This window comes from Papaver somniferum, chromosome 7, assembly GCF_003573695.1.
Source record: "Papaver somniferum cultivar HN1 chromosome 7, ASM357369v1, whole genome shotgun sequence".
NCBI classification, from domain to species: domain Eukaryota; kingdom Viridiplantae; phylum Streptophyta; class Magnoliopsida; order Ranunculales; family Papaveraceae; genus Papaver; species Papaver somniferum.
Window position 1 is genome coordinate 262,458,940 of NC_039364.1, and position 14,777 is coordinate 262,473,716.

The following is a 14,777-nucleotide window of genomic DNA, read 5'->3' on the forward strand; positions in this document are numbered from 1 at the left end:
GGCGGCTTCTTCCCCGTTTCGTTATTATATATGTTCTTTTATTTAGAGGAAATCACTCGTGTGCATATTATACTTGTTTGACTAACTTTCTGATCTTGATAGTAATATTCTGAATCATGGTTTGTATGGGCACTCTGTTTGGACGATGTTATTATTACTGATTAGGGTTGTTCTCGCGTCGTCTTCTCCAATGAGTTTGGCGAGGCTAGAGTGACACTTGCTTCATGATGCATAAATAGTTGTATGATTAGTTTCTTCTTTTATCTTTCGATTTATATTATGTTAGAATTGTGAAGCATGTTAGTGAGTACTTGAGAGTTATATGTTATCATTGAGCACCCTTTGGGAAGATGTGCTCACTCGTTCCCACTTCAGTTTCAGTAATCAGAAGAAATGGTGCGCGCAAAGATATCTGATTTCGTTGCTTAAAGTTTTAGCGAACTGAAGATGTTTGTTTATCTTTTGTGTATGTATTCTTTTTTCTTTGTAAAAAAACACATTATTATATTCATATCACTCGAGAGATCTTCATTTATGTCATATCAGAGCGTATAGGTTTCTTTTTGGGATTAGTTTATGAAACTGAGATTCTTAAGATCATTAATCTGGATTTGATGCTTCAATTAGTTATAATCTTATTAGTTAAGCAGGTGCTTAGGTTGGGGCGTCTCAAGTTGGTATCAGAGCTCACTATTAGGTCTTACATGGGAAACAATAGATAATAGCTAGTATCAATTAGTGAATTAGATTAGTTTAGAACTGGAATGGGTTGTGAGATAAATCTTAATCACTAAAAACTATCAGTAACTAAAATATTATTTTGATTGTTTTGTTTGTCTCCTTGTGTTGTGTGTATGCTATGAACTAAAAATTGTAGGTCAAACCAATTGTATTATGGTTTATAAGTTCATTAAAGTTGGAAAACAATTAGTTTGGAATTATATATGTTCCCGTAGTAGAATCCAACACAAGAAAAATAGTGAGGATAGTAATGTTGATATATATTGAATTTTTTTTCTAAAAAATAATTGAATACTTTACAGATATTTAGAACCATTAAACCATTGATCTAGAAAGTTAGTGTGAGGAACTTAGATTTGCCTACTTGGTAGAATCTAAATAAGCATAATTGAAACTTATATATTGTGTAACAGTAAATTTAAAATATCAGACATTATAGAGTTAGTGAAATCAAACTTTGGATTAGATATATGGATAAATTACATCAAATTAATAAAATTATTAAATATTATAAATTTTAGGGTGGAAGACTTAGACATACCTATTAGTTAGAATAAAAATTATGGTAGTTGAATCTAGAGCTACAAACTACATATTTTAGTTGTAGAAAACCAAAAAGGTTTGTGTTTCATTTCATGTTGTTGTGAACTCATTTAAGTGAGTTGAGTTTTCGCGCGTTTGTAAGTATGAGCAATACTTGCATTTAGACGAGAGATGGTACATCTAAATAAGGTGGGGAGTTTTGAAAACCAGAAGGACGGTTCGATTTCCGAGGACGAAAATGAATAAGGTGGGGAGAATGTAAGGACCCTCAAGCTCGTCAACGTTATTAGACCAGTCAAGAGATGACTAAACCGCTAATGACTCGATTAATTAGAGATGAACCCTAACTGATAGAAATTAATCTAACAACGATCTAGATACAAACTAGTACCGCTGAATAGGTCTCGGAAAGTTGTGCGACTTAGACTACTCGAACGTGTCATTCAGGTACCGGACGAAAAAGATATTACTGGATTAGTTCGAAGGGTAAAGTATTTTTCAATGATTCACCGCTTGGCTGCACATATCCGAAGTGTTGGGTGTTGTAGTAAAACCATTTGGTTTTATCTGAAACGTGTCGAAGAGAAACTCATTTCTCTTTTCTTCTTCTCTTTCCTTCTTCTTTCTTCTTCTTCTTCCACGTTCTTTCTCTTCCCCTCTCTGTCGAGCTCAGTTCAGAAGAGTAGAGTTGTTCTCGTGTGAGTTATTCATAGATATTAGTTAGCTTGATGAACCAAAGAAGATGAAGTTTGAATTGAGGTTGTTTGAGTTCCAGGAGAATCAGAAGATGATATTGATGATGGAAAAGTGTCATTCTGGGATGAAGAATAGAGGGGTTGTTACTGGATTGTCCAGGTGATGTTGTTCTGATGATGAATCGAAAAGAAAAAAGTAAATTAGAGATTTAATTAGGGTTTCTTTGTTAAGCTCTGTGTTGTGTGAAATTGATGTGTTGTTTGATTGAATTAGTATATGGGTTTGCTTTTATTTGAAGTAGAGATGTTCATATATGGTTTAATTTTAGTTATGTGCAATTCAAATTGAAAATTAGGGATTTTGTAAATAAGGGTTTGAGATTATAGTTGGGGATCAATTGATTGGTACTGGAAGGAAGACGAATTGATGATTTAGAATTAGGGTTTTGATTGGTGTTCTGAATTGGAAGAAGAGAAAGGTAATTTAGAGAATTGTTGCTGATGAAGTTCAAGTGGCAGGTGTAATTGAGTTATTGACTTTGTATTATGAAGTTGCTGACTTGAGGAGTTTGAGAAAGATTAGAGTTTAATCATGTTGTGATTGAAGATGGATGAGTGATGTTCAGGTTGAGATGATTATGTTTTGGCAGAAGCTTCGAATGAAGTTGGGTGTGAGTGATTGGGCTAGTGAAAGTTACTGCTATGGAGTGTGCACATGGTTAGTGAACTGCAGAGACTGAATTGTGAATAGATACAGGTGGAGGTGATGATTATAATGGTACTGAAATGATTTTGTTGTGTAAGTTTGAATTACAAGTATTGTAATGTTGTTGGAGTTGAGTATCTGGTGGTAGTGGTGGTGTTGTATGTGTGGTGTTGTAGCCTATGGGTAGTATGGCAAAGAAGAACTGATACTTAACTTCTGTAATTGCAGTTGAGATATTAATGAACATGAGGTATGTGTTTATTATTGGAGGATTGTATCACTGGCAGTGATATGGATGTTTGGTTTTGCTATGGATGTTGATGCTGCTATGATATAGACAATGGTTGTGACTGAAATTAGAAAGTATGAAGATTGAAATGAATGTATGACTGAAGTATTGTAGTTGAAGTTAATCTAGTTGAAATGAATTAATGAAGAAGAGTTAGGTTGTTGGCCTTGACATGTTTGTGTTGCATCTTGTTTGTGCATTAGTATTCTTTAGCCTGAGCAATGGCTCTGGCTTGCGCTAAGGCTTTGGCCTTGTGTCTTAGACCTATTAGTCATCCTAGTCAGATTGTCTGTCTGACTCTGACCTTAGATGACTTAGGATATCTGACTGAGTTGAATCGGTTCGACTCAGAACTGAATCAGTGAGCCAAAACCAGACTTGACCAGTTTACCGTTGATTTGACCTTTGATTGGACTTTGAGTTTGACCTTGACTTGGATGTTGACTGTTAATTGACCCTTTTGACTGTTAGCGACCGTTAGTTGACTCAGATAGACCAGGCCTTAGATTGATGGACTGGTTTAGTGGACTTGGGCTTAGAGTTAGTTTTCTTATTTTGATGAATTAGACCCCTTATGGTCCAAATTAGCTTTTGGTTCCTTAAACAAAGTTGTAGGTCTTCTTAAGACTGATCTAATGGACTATAGATCCAACCCAATTCATTTAATAAACCTTAGCTATGCTAAATATAGAGAATGGAAAAGATGTAAAGTTATGAATGGGCTTAGAACCATTAGTTAGACTTGTATGAGCCTTGTATGAGACTTTTGGCTAATTCTTAGAGTGCTTGTGCGATTAACAGTTAGTCTTCATTAACAGCGACCGATCTAAAGGATGAACCAGTGGAATGAGGATCTCAAGGTAGAAGTTTTTTCCTTCAGAATCAGGTGGGAACTTTGTAACCTTCTTGTAATCATTGAGCATTCTTTGTATTGCGAGCATGAAGAGTCTTTATTACTTTTAGCATGTTGTGTGTTTTACTATCTATGTAATGCTTGTATGTGTCTTGATGTGCGTGTAATATGCGTTGTATGATTTCCCCGCAAGGAGTGTCTGTGATTCCCCACGGTTCTTTGCTAAGTTAAGTATGGCAACTTCTTTCCCGTTTTAATATTATTTAGTAGGGCGGCTTCTTCCCCGTTTCAATATATTAGTAGGGCGGCTTCTTCCCCGTTTCGATAGTATACAAATAATATATAGTAGGGCGGCTTCTTCCCCTTTATAATATTACCTAGTAGGGCGGCTTTTTCCCCGTTTCGTTATTATATATATTATTTTATTTTGGGGAAATCACTCGTGTGCATATTTTACTAGTTTGACTAACTTTCTGATCTTGATAGTAATATTCTGAATCATGGTTTGTATGGGCACTCTGTTTGGACGATGTTATTATTACTGATTAGGGTTGTTCTCTCGTCGTCTCCTCCAATGAGTTTGGCGAGGCTAGAGTGACACTTGCTTCATGATGCATAAATAGTTGTATGATTAGTTTCTTCTTGTATCTTTCGATTTATATTATGTTAGAATTGTGAAGCATGTTAGTGATTACTTGAGAGTTATATGTTATCATTGAGCACCCTTTGGGGTGATGTGCTCACTCGTTCCCACTTCAGTTTCAGTAATCAGAAGAAATGGTGCGCGCAAAGATATCTGATTTCGTTGCTTAAAGTTTTAGCGTACTGAAGATGTTTGTTTATCTTTTGTGTATGTATTATTTTTTCTTCGTAAAACAACACATTATTATATTCATATCACTCGATAGATCTTCATTTATGTCATATCAGAGCGTATGGGTTTCTTTTTGGGATTAGCTTATGAAACTGAGATTCTTAAGATCATTAATCTAGATTTGATGCTTCAATTAGTTGTAATCTTGTTAGTTAAGCAGGTGCTTAGGTTGGGGCGTCTCAATAGTCAAGTAATTTCCAGGGGACATTTAATTTATTATGCCACTCAGTTAGAACAACTAGTTTGCTGGTTCGTATTTTTTCTAGACATTCCCCAATAGTTCATATGCCTTTGAATTGTAATCGAAAGCTGTAGAGAAGAGGTAGCTTTTTTTTTCAAAAATTCTATTGCACATTTCCTTCCATATGAACCAGCATTTAGTTGCACATGTCTCAGTCAAAATGTCCCTTCCTACCTGTCATTGATTATATTGTTCCTTCAAAGAAAAAACCCTGAATTACTATTAACTCCCCCAAACTAATTTAAAATAAGCACATTCAAAAAATAGATGCTCTAAGGTTTCAATATGATCCTGACAGAATATGCATTTTTCATGTACATCAGGCATATAACATGAGAGAATCTGATTAATTGGTAAAGCATCATTCAGACATTTCCATACAAACAATTTTATTATCTGTGGAAGTTCAGCTTTCCAAAATAACTCCTTAGTGCTGTCAATATCATGCATTCCACATAGTCTATCATAAAGTGAATTAACTGTGAAGATGCCATTCCTAGTTAATTTCCATCTAGGTTTATCTCGTTCTAAGTTTTCATCCATATCTAAAAACAAGTTGATGTTCAAAATAGACTGTGCAATTATATGAGGAAAAGATTCTTTAATTAGTTTCTGGTTCTACTTATTTGTATCAGGATTAATCAGATCCGATACAAAGTGTTAACGATTTGTTCTTTTCAGAACAGAGTTGATCAAGAGTAATTTCAAGATCAGGGATCCATTGGTCAGTCGAAATATTAATGGACTGACCATCTCCCACATCCCAACCCAGATATTTGTGAATCAGATTGATTCCCTGCAACATGATTTTTTTTATAGAAAACATAGATTAATTCTTAAAGTATTTTTGTTTAAACTGTTTCACCCACCAGGAATCTGGTTGGGTTAGCAATCTCCAGCCAAGTCTAGCCATCATTGCATGGTTCATCTTTTCAGCATCTTTAAACCCTAGTCCCCATAATTGTAGACTTACACATGATGTCCAACACTTTATATAATGGCCCTTAGTAGTTCATCTTAGTAAATGAATATCGTCCCATAATTCATTTTCCAAATTCAACTGATTTTTTATCTAAAGAGAGAATGTAAAAATTAGAAAACTTTGAAAATTTAAAATTTTGTGGTGGTATTTGTACTCATAGTCATGGTATAGTCTTATAGACCAACAAACTGTTAAGGATATAGTTATCCTCATTCATTCAAAGCAGTAACTACAGTTGTATCATTCTAAGCTATAACTGTCATATTATATCGACATTCTAATGTCTGTCAATCTTGTATTTTTGGTATACAATCTTGCAATATATTTTGTAATAATAGTCGTATACGGTTCTTTATATTGAATGAGAATCCACAATATCAAGTGTGGAAATTTCACCAAAATACAAAATTGACGGACACTAGAATGTCGACATAATATGACAGCTATAGCTTAGAAGGATACAACTGTAGTTACTGCTTTGAATGAGCGATGATAGTTGTATCCTTAACACAAACAATCAGACCAGGCCCATAAATGACTGTTTCCATATTTTTTTCCAATGGTTTCAAAAACCGGAGAGTGACAAGGATGCAAGTATTGTGGACACAACTAGGCATAGATGTATGTTTGTCGCTGTACATTTTACCCAGCCTTAACTAAAGGGTGCCTGGAACTAGCTGCAAGAGCCAAGAGTGAAGAGGTCAATGACGACCGGATCTCCACTGTTCAACCATGGCACGATTTGCGAAGCACGCACCAGCTGATCATGAAGGACACTAGAAGGACAAGCCAGAGAAGAGTTAACAGGATGGATTATAATTATTCCATGGTACTTCTGGCATGATAATTCTATCCATACAGGTCACAATCATTGCCATAAAAATAATCCACGGTACCAATAATACAAGAAACATCCTTTGAAATCATGCACACTTATGCATATTTTAACTCATAAAAATCTGCATAATATCCATTTTCCGATAAGAGTCGCCGTCTCATGGAGTAGTATAATATAAATCGAGGCATCTTAGCACATGAAATGACGAAGAAGTCTACCGTATAATAATCTCTCATTACAAAAAATACATACATTTTTCTTATTATATAAACCAAGTGTGCATGAGTTTTTTTTTTTTTCCCAGTGTTCTCGTTCAGTGTTATGCTGTGCTGTGAACATGTTGACACGATACATTCTTTTTCTAGATTGTGACATGTACCATAAGTCGCTTATGGATAAAAGAATATAAAGGTAAATTTCAAACCAAATTATTTTCTTCGTCTCTAGAAAATAAGCTGGTTTGTGTCTAAATTAGATATTCAGATAATCAGTTGTAGTTCCACCAACTAAAATGGACTTCGATTTTTGATTTCTTGCGGAGGAGAAGAATCAAAAATTAGATGCAAAGTAAAGTAAAAGATGTAACGTCACATAAGTAAACAAATTCTTCAACTAACAGGAAACAGCAGCTGCCTGCATTTATAAATGACTCCACACCCAACTCATGATGCCACCACCTCCCCATCACCGTACCTTTCTTCTCCAACTCCTCCTCCTCCTCCCAATGGGGGAGGGACCACATTAAATTAAATTAGGCAAGCTAACTGTGACATTTTTCTTTACAAGATAATAAACCCTTCACCTAAGTAAACCTAAATGACCTAATTTCTGGTTCAGATATCATATATCCTGAAAAGGTAAAAGAAATGGCCCTTACGTTGTCCCAACATTTTTGATCTGGCAGCACTATAACCAACCATTTTATATATTTATGACAATAACTACAAAATGAAAAACTTAATCGGATCAGTTAGATTGTTTAAATGTTGTTTATATATTTTTGATTATGAAACTGCTAGATTAAGAATGATCGGATAATAGGAAATAAGATGGAGAAAAATGGAAAGAAAAGAGAGTTTGGAAATTTGAGAACAACTCCATCATCCATTTCTTGTAGGCGTATGAGTAGGTCAATCACATTCATCCAAAAAGACACCCAACTTGAAACAAGCCACCAATATAATAACTTTGTTTTATTTTATTTTCTTAGAAAATAATAATCCTGCCAATAATATAGTCGAGAAATTAAAAAATTAAGGGAGAATAAAACATCAATGTCTATTTGTTCTGGCTCATATATAAAGAACCTGACAATTCTTGAATTTTGATTAAACCATCATTTTCTCTGAAACTTTTTGAAATCAGAGAAAAAACAATCCAAGATAATCCATGGAGAACAAGATCAAGATTTTGAGAAAATCATTTCATGCTTTCTTTCAAAACTACCAGTACTTCACATTCTTTGTGGCGCTCATTCTGTTGCCCGTCTCAATTCTAGTTCTTCTGTCACAAGCAGTTGAATTCTTCTCATATCCGCTCTTACTAACAATCCAAATTCGCCTAGATAATCTTTTCAATGCAGCCGGATTCCCTCCGTCGTCGCATTTCTTCTTCCTGCTCAATGTAAAACTATCTCAAACCATAACTTGTTCAATCTTTTCTTTTCCCTTCACCCTCTCATTTCTTCTTATTGCAAAATCAGCTATAATTCAAGCTCTGCACCACAAAACACCTTCAACTACTACTTCTTCTGTGTTTTTTCTTTACAACCCTCTTCTTCTTACACATCTATGCAACTCATTTATAATCTTCTCCGCGCACGCGGTAGGACTGTGCTTTCTTTTTGTTCTCTTCAACACATTTAGTGAATTCGGGTATTCCTCACCGGGCTCGGCGTTCTTCCTCTCTGCTGGTGGAGCAGTTGTGTACTCATTAATCCTTGCCAACACCCTTATCATCTGCAACATGGCTTTGGTAGTTGCAGGAATGGAGAACTGTGGCGGGTTTGTGGCGATTCTCAAGGCATGTGTGCTGATCAGAAGCAGGGTGTCTACTGCTCTCTCTTTAGCCTTGCCTGTCAATTTGGGTCTAGCATTTCTTGAAGCTTTGTTCCAGTACCGCGTCGTAACAATTTACCATCTGTCTGATAAAATCAGCTTCTATATGGCTTTAGAGGGTCTGTTGATTGCTTATTTATACTCCCTTCTCATTCTTCAAGAAACTGTCATCACCTGCATTTTCTACACAAATTGCAAGACAGAGTTAAGAATAGACGGGGAAGGAAACTCAAACTATTATTATTACAGTATTAAGAGCATGGAGGAAAATGAAATATTCACAGACTCAAAATATTTGCATGAATTGCCTTGATGACAAGCTACAAGAAGTTTAACTGAAACAATGGAGATAACTGTAAATTTTTCCACTTGCAGAGTTATAGAGTTACCCTACATTACATGGATAAAATAGCTCGAAGCTAAAGATTGAAATGTTGCACAAAATTCATCTCTGGTTGTCATTTTCATGTACATTGAAAGCTCTATAGCTAAGAAAATTCATTCCTTCTCCTGCAATTTTATCTGGTTAGGTAATGAAAAGCATTTTTGAGAAAAGACACAATTACAGAACAATGCCAAGAAGTCAATGGTGAATAACCAAACCAATATGTATAAATGTGATCAACCAACAAGTAAATTGGATTGATTGTAGTTTAATTCACAAATCCATTTATCCATAATTATCGACTACGACAAGTTAGCGTAACCACCATTAATTGGTACTCTATTTCGAATGGAGCGATACAGCCTCTGATAGCGACGTTTTGGAAGAGAGTGTACAAGCGTGTAACAGCATTCGGTTCTTTTATACCAAGAACCAGGCAGAATAGAGTTCAGCAACCACTGGAAATCTGAACCAGACTGTAAGTTGTACTTGTCTCTTGATGTTCTTTTCATCCCAACTGGCAGTAGTATTGAGAGTTGATGAGTCAGCAACACCAATCAAAGCCTTAGATCATGAATCAAAGAATAACAAACTTTGTCAAATCCATTAAAGCATTCTAAGGTTAGATAAAAGAGTTGAAGTTGACGCCTTGGATTCAACCGCCAACTCATTTTGAGCAGAACTCCAGAGTTTATTAAAGTTCGTAGATCTGGGCATAGTTCTCGAGGGAACACGGTCACTGTCTTCACCTCCAGATGGCTCGTATCCATCACTGGTAGATCTTACAAATGGGATTCCCTTATGTGTAGATGAAGCAGCAGCTGAAAGACCAGTGAGCCCTCTAGCCTCTTCAGCCCCTGATGAAGATATACGGAAAGGATGAAAATCTGGGGAATCTTGACTGCTATCAGGAGAAGAAATGACATTCCTGGTAGTGGCAGACATGGCCCGACTTGTCTGGAAAGCGCTTCGTGCTTCAAGTTGCAATGGTGTTAAACTGCTTGACGTCTCTGCTTTGAAACCACTTCTGTGAATATCAGTAGTTTTGGAAGATATCTTAGCGAGGGCTTCATGTGGAAGGTCTGCAGGGAGGCGGACCCTCTTGGTGGTTCGCTTTCTGTTCTCAGGCCTTGGCGCCATCCGTCCACTGCTGCTAAAGCTACTATCTGTTTCTAGTCCAGAAGTTGCTTCTCTTCTCCCAACGGGCTGAAGGATTTTGGACTTCTTCTTCGCCTCAGCGGCAAGTCTTGATACTTCATCCGCATTCAAACGTGCCAGTGTCCAAGGATTTAGATTTACAGCCCCAGGATTCTTCTTCCTGATTGGTTGTTCTCCAATCATCCTCTTCCTTGAAGAACCTAGTGTCCTGTTGGTGTCAGGAGAAACTACATCGAACTGGAAGAAAACCAGAAATTTGAATATCAGCATCGTAAAAGGTGAAATCGCTCGGTCACGATTTTATAATTTGATAAGGTTAAGTTTATGACAAACCATATTTTCAGATAAAAAAGACAGAGGAATAGCTTACCTGATCCTCGAGAAACAGACGTGGGGGAGTACACCAAGCGGCTCGATGAAATGTGTTGTAAGAGCTTGCACTGCTTAACCCAGTGATAGAGCTAACAGGGGACATTTGAGGGGTTTGCTGACCTCCAACTAATTGTTGTTCCTGCTCCCTCAATGCTATGATGTAATCATATGTGCTGATTCCCTTTTAAACAAAGACAATCACATCATCAGCTTCTTTAAGATTAATGTAGAAATAAAAATGCAGAAAATAGACTACGCTATTGCTTCTTCCAAATTTCATGAGGAAGTGGGGTAATGAATGGGTTATTGGACTGACCTTTTTTATAATTAGTAAATGAAAGAAGAATAGCTGCACGAGTGGTAAGGTAGCAATCATAGCCAAAATGGTGCAAGAAGCCTGTAAAAAAGTTCATTTGCAGTGTATTATGGAACTCGATAAAAACATTCAGTTGGCTAACTTCACCACTGTATAATGGAATAACATGAAATACAGGATAAATAAAATAAAAGAATCATACTCACCACCACTGCTATAAAAGGAAGAAAAGAAAAACTGCTCCCCAATTTGGAAGTTATCTCTGTTGAGAACTGCTTTCGCTCCAGAAAACAACTGATCATTACAAGGATTCCAGTAGACCACTGAAGAATGAGCTGCAATCTCATGCCCAATGAGCACAAACCATGATACCTGTCAATAATAACCGAATTGGAAAAGCAACTGCAGATAAAATGCTTACGCTTTGATCTTACGAGTGTGGCGTGTCATTACAGAGGTTTAGGGGAAGTTGATGTTACAAACTCAGAAAGATTACAGGTGGAGACTGAAAGAAGGCTTTCATTGTTATTTCAAAGATTTCCAGAATTAAGAAAGGGTGATATAGATGTAAAAGCAGAATGGCATCCCGACATGGCACAGAGATCAAGAAAAATTCAGAGGAAGTAGGATCATATAGTTCATCAAGGACACGGACTGAAAGTTTGAATTTACCACATTAATAATGACTAAAGAGAGCTTGAGCTTACCAAGAGAAGGGCGAAGACCATAAGGGTGAAAAACTGCCTGTAATTTCTTTTGCCAATACAATTGTTGACCCACTACAAAACCCATGGAAGAAGATGTTAGATGTGTTTGTTCCGGCAAACAGGAATAGTTTCTGTCAAATCAAGAGGTTGCATACTCTGCAATGATGATCGAAGTGGTCTACGCACTTATCACAAACTCTGCAGTGCTTACTGTACTTGAAAACCTGGATAATAATTCAAAAGAATCATTATAAGTTATATCGAAGCCTGTTGTCTATCAATAATTCAAAAGAATCATTATACGTTATATCGAAGCCTGTTGTCTATCAATAATGTATCTACTAGAACTCCAGCCTACTCCTAAGCGAAGTAAATTTATAAACACAGACGAGCAAGTAGACACACCTCCACTTCACACAGACTGCAGTAGAACATGCCCTCTTCACTCTTTTGTTGTTGACAGGATTCTTCATGGAGATTTCTGGATTTACATATTAGAGCACAAGGACACCACCTCAACAAACCCATACAGCATGAAGGATGATGAGAGGATCCGTTCTTCTCTTCAATTTCATTTGAGGAGGCCACCACACCTTCACTCAACGGCATTCCTCTTGCCGTCGCAGCATTTGCATCATTTATCGAGGGTGCTGACTTCCCACCTAGTTTAGATTCCTTGAGCCATGTATGCTTTCTACTCTCTACGATGTTGACATACTTCTTGGACTTGAAGATTCCAGGGTCCCCAGGATCAGCTGCTGCGCACCAAATGTATAGGGAGACGACGCCTGTAATCTGATAAGAGTAAACATATGTATACAAATTTCAATAAGAAGAGAATAGTTATCCAATTTCAAAGATATCAAAGTGCAACAAAATCAAATGAGAGTACAAACATTATCCTGGAGTTAAAACCATCCATTTTTATACAGGATAAGTAGTATGTCACACAGTTTCTTTTTCTGCATCTTATTAAGCACTTGTTTTATTCATGATCCTTGACATAGCGATATGCAAATCAGATATCTTCAAGACTCCACCTAATGACAATTTTCAAGGTTTCGGCATACAAAATCTCAGAGACCCTGTGGTGTATTTACACATTAGCAACAAGTTGGTTTCAGATGTTTCATTGTTTGATTGTTTCCACCGAATCAAGTTCTCTAATCGGTCAATCAATCTGTTAAACAGCAATTACTCTGAATTCCTCAGCTGATAAGTAACAAAAGAATTGTATAAAACTACATTTTCTATCTTGAATCAACACAGGTTTTTTAACAAACACCAATTCAGCTTCAACAACTGGGATTGCCCAAGTCTCATGTTTACTAATGAAACCCCGATTTTCAAATGTTGCTAGAAACTAAATTCCAGTTTGATCTCAGACAAAAGGGAAGAAAAATTGAAGTAGAAACAAAGATGATCTTTCAATTCAGCTTCAACAACTGATTGTCCAAGTCTCCCTCATGTTTACTAATGAAATCCCAATTTCCAAATGTAGCTAGAAATCAAATTCCAGTTTGATCCAACACAAAACGGAAGAAAATTTGAAGTAGAAAAACAACAAATCATGATTCATGATTAGAGAAGAGATCAAACTTTCCGACATTTGTAAAAAGTTAAAAACTAGAAAAACAACACAGATCTGATTTCCATAAACCCTAAAATAATTAGTGTTGGAACTTACAAGTGGAGTGTAGATCCCCATTATAATGTATTGAAACTTCTTCTTCCTTCCAACAAAAGGAACAAAAAACACATAGAAAGCAAATCCCAATGCCAGAAACACCGACACAGCAACCACCTAAAATATCAAAACAAACACTCAAAATTCAAAATCACAAATCCAAAAAACGCTCCAACTAAAATCATCAAATTACTACTAACCTGAAGAGGATGGTAAGGAAGTTGCCATCCATGTTTCCTCATTATTATGTTGAATAAATGAACTCACTCAGCAGATGGAATTTGTGAAGAAGAAGAGCGAATGCCCCAGAAAAGTTGCATGGATAAAAGAAGAAAGAATGAAACAATGGAGAAAGTTGAGATTTCTTTGGTTTGTTCTCCTTCTTCACTGTGTGTAAGACTACTTTTTGAAGTCACGGAAAAGTTTTAAGTTTATTGCAGGTCAGATAAGTCACCTTCCGTCATGGCAGACAGAGGGATCAGACAGGGAAGTGTTTTTTTTTGCTTGGTGTTTTATTTATTGTTTGGGTGTTGTCTCGTTGGTTGTGCAAATCTGCTATTTTTGGTGCAGTAAAACATAAAGGTGTTAATTGGGGGGTTTGGTCATCTTCAACCACTACTTTATGGTACTACAGTACAGTACTCTCTCTCCTCTCCTCAAGTGGTAAAAGTAAAAAGGGTCATTTGGATTTTGAACATTTAAAGTAGATGACCTTGCAACCGCGGGGCCGACTGAAATGTGGATCTTCCGGTGAAAGCTTGCAGTAAAATTTGAGTAAATTAACCAACCGGGAATAGTAAAATTTGAGTGAATTTGAGTAATTTGAAATCGTAGTGTGATTAGAAGATTTTAGAGAAGATTTGAATGTTATTAATCTAAATTTGAATAAATTATAAGCATAGTAAACTTTGCGGTTAGAGTGCCTCCGATTCTCTATCGTAAGGGTTGAAAGTCGACGTCTAGGATTTAATATTCTTTTCACCAAATATTTATCTCTAATACAAAGATAAAGATCACAAAAACAGATGACATGGCTAAGTGGAGGTAAATGAGAAAGTCTATATTAAATTTTTGTCATGATCTTGCGTCTTGAATTCACGTTATGATTTGTTTGTAAATTCAAATTAGGGATATTTTGACTTTGGGTCACATAAAAGTGACCAGAATTGCGTTTGGGTCATCCCAAAATTTTAATTAGAGTTTAGGGTCACGAGACCACGGTTGACCGTCTTGACCGTTACATAAATAATTTTGTTTTAAATTAATTTTTATCCTGCTAACGGTGTCAGTTAAGCGTCAGCATGTGCATTGCACGTGCAACAAGAACAATGTA

General features: G+C 36.3%; 2 protein-coding genes and 1 long non-coding RNA gene across 3 annotated transcripts; 2 read left to right on the top strand and 1 right to left on the bottom strand.

The window, feature by feature from the left end:
- The first annotated feature begins 1,837 nt into the window (after positions 1 to 1,837).
- On the top strand, positions 1,838 to 4,722 carry LOC113300275. The gene is made up of 2 exons (XR_003335644.1): positions 1,838 to 3,860; positions 4,587 to 4,722. It is a non-coding gene; the product is annotated as an uncharacterized LOC113300275 (long non-coding RNA).
- Positions 4,723 to 8,727: 4,005 nt separating this feature from the next.
- Positions 8,728 to 9,132, top strand: LOC113296475. Its single transcript, XM_026544782.1, has one exon. The coding sequence runs from the start codon at positions 8,728 to 8,730 to the stop codon at positions 9,130 to 9,132; it is 405 nt and encodes a 134-aa protein (XP_026400567.1).
- Positions 9,133 to 9,427: 295 nt separating this feature from the next.
- On the bottom strand, positions 9,428 to 13,976 carry LOC113300276 (probable protein S-acyltransferase 22). The gene is made up of 9 exons (XM_026549494.1): positions 13,645 to 13,976; positions 13,445 to 13,561; positions 12,163 to 12,552; positions 11,913 to 11,981; positions 11,758 to 11,829; positions 11,257 to 11,385; positions 11,051 to 11,131; positions 10,733 to 10,915; positions 9,428 to 10,599 (listed from the first exon to the last, which is right to left on the bottom strand). The coding sequence occupies exons 1-9, from the start codon at positions 13,684 to 13,686 to the stop codon at positions 9,811 to 9,813; spliced, it is 1,872 nt and encodes a 623-aa protein (XP_026405279.1). The 5' UTR covers positions 13,687 to 13,976; the 3' UTR covers positions 9,428 to 9,810.
- Between the last annotated feature and the right edge of the window lie 801 nt (positions 13,977 to 14,777).

Excerpts from the sequence above, each read along its gene's own strand:
- LOC113296475 (XM_026544782.1), top strand. The coding sequence starts at position 8,728 with ATGGCTTTGGTAGTTGCAGGAATGGAGAACTGTGGCGGGTTTGTGGCG.
- LOC113300276 (XM_026549494.1), bottom strand. The coding sequence starts at position 13,686 with ATGAGGAAACATGGATGGCAACTTCCTTACCATCCTCTTCAG. Across the intron at positions 13,562-13,644 it reads TTCCTTACCATCCTCTTCAG|GTGGTTGCTGTGTCGGTGTT; the intron begins GTTAGTAGTAAT and ends TTGATATTTTAG. Across the intron at positions 12,553-13,444 it reads TGGGGATCTACACTCCACTT|ATTACAGGCGTCGTCTCCCT; the intron begins GTAAGTTCCAAC and ends TACTCTTATCAG.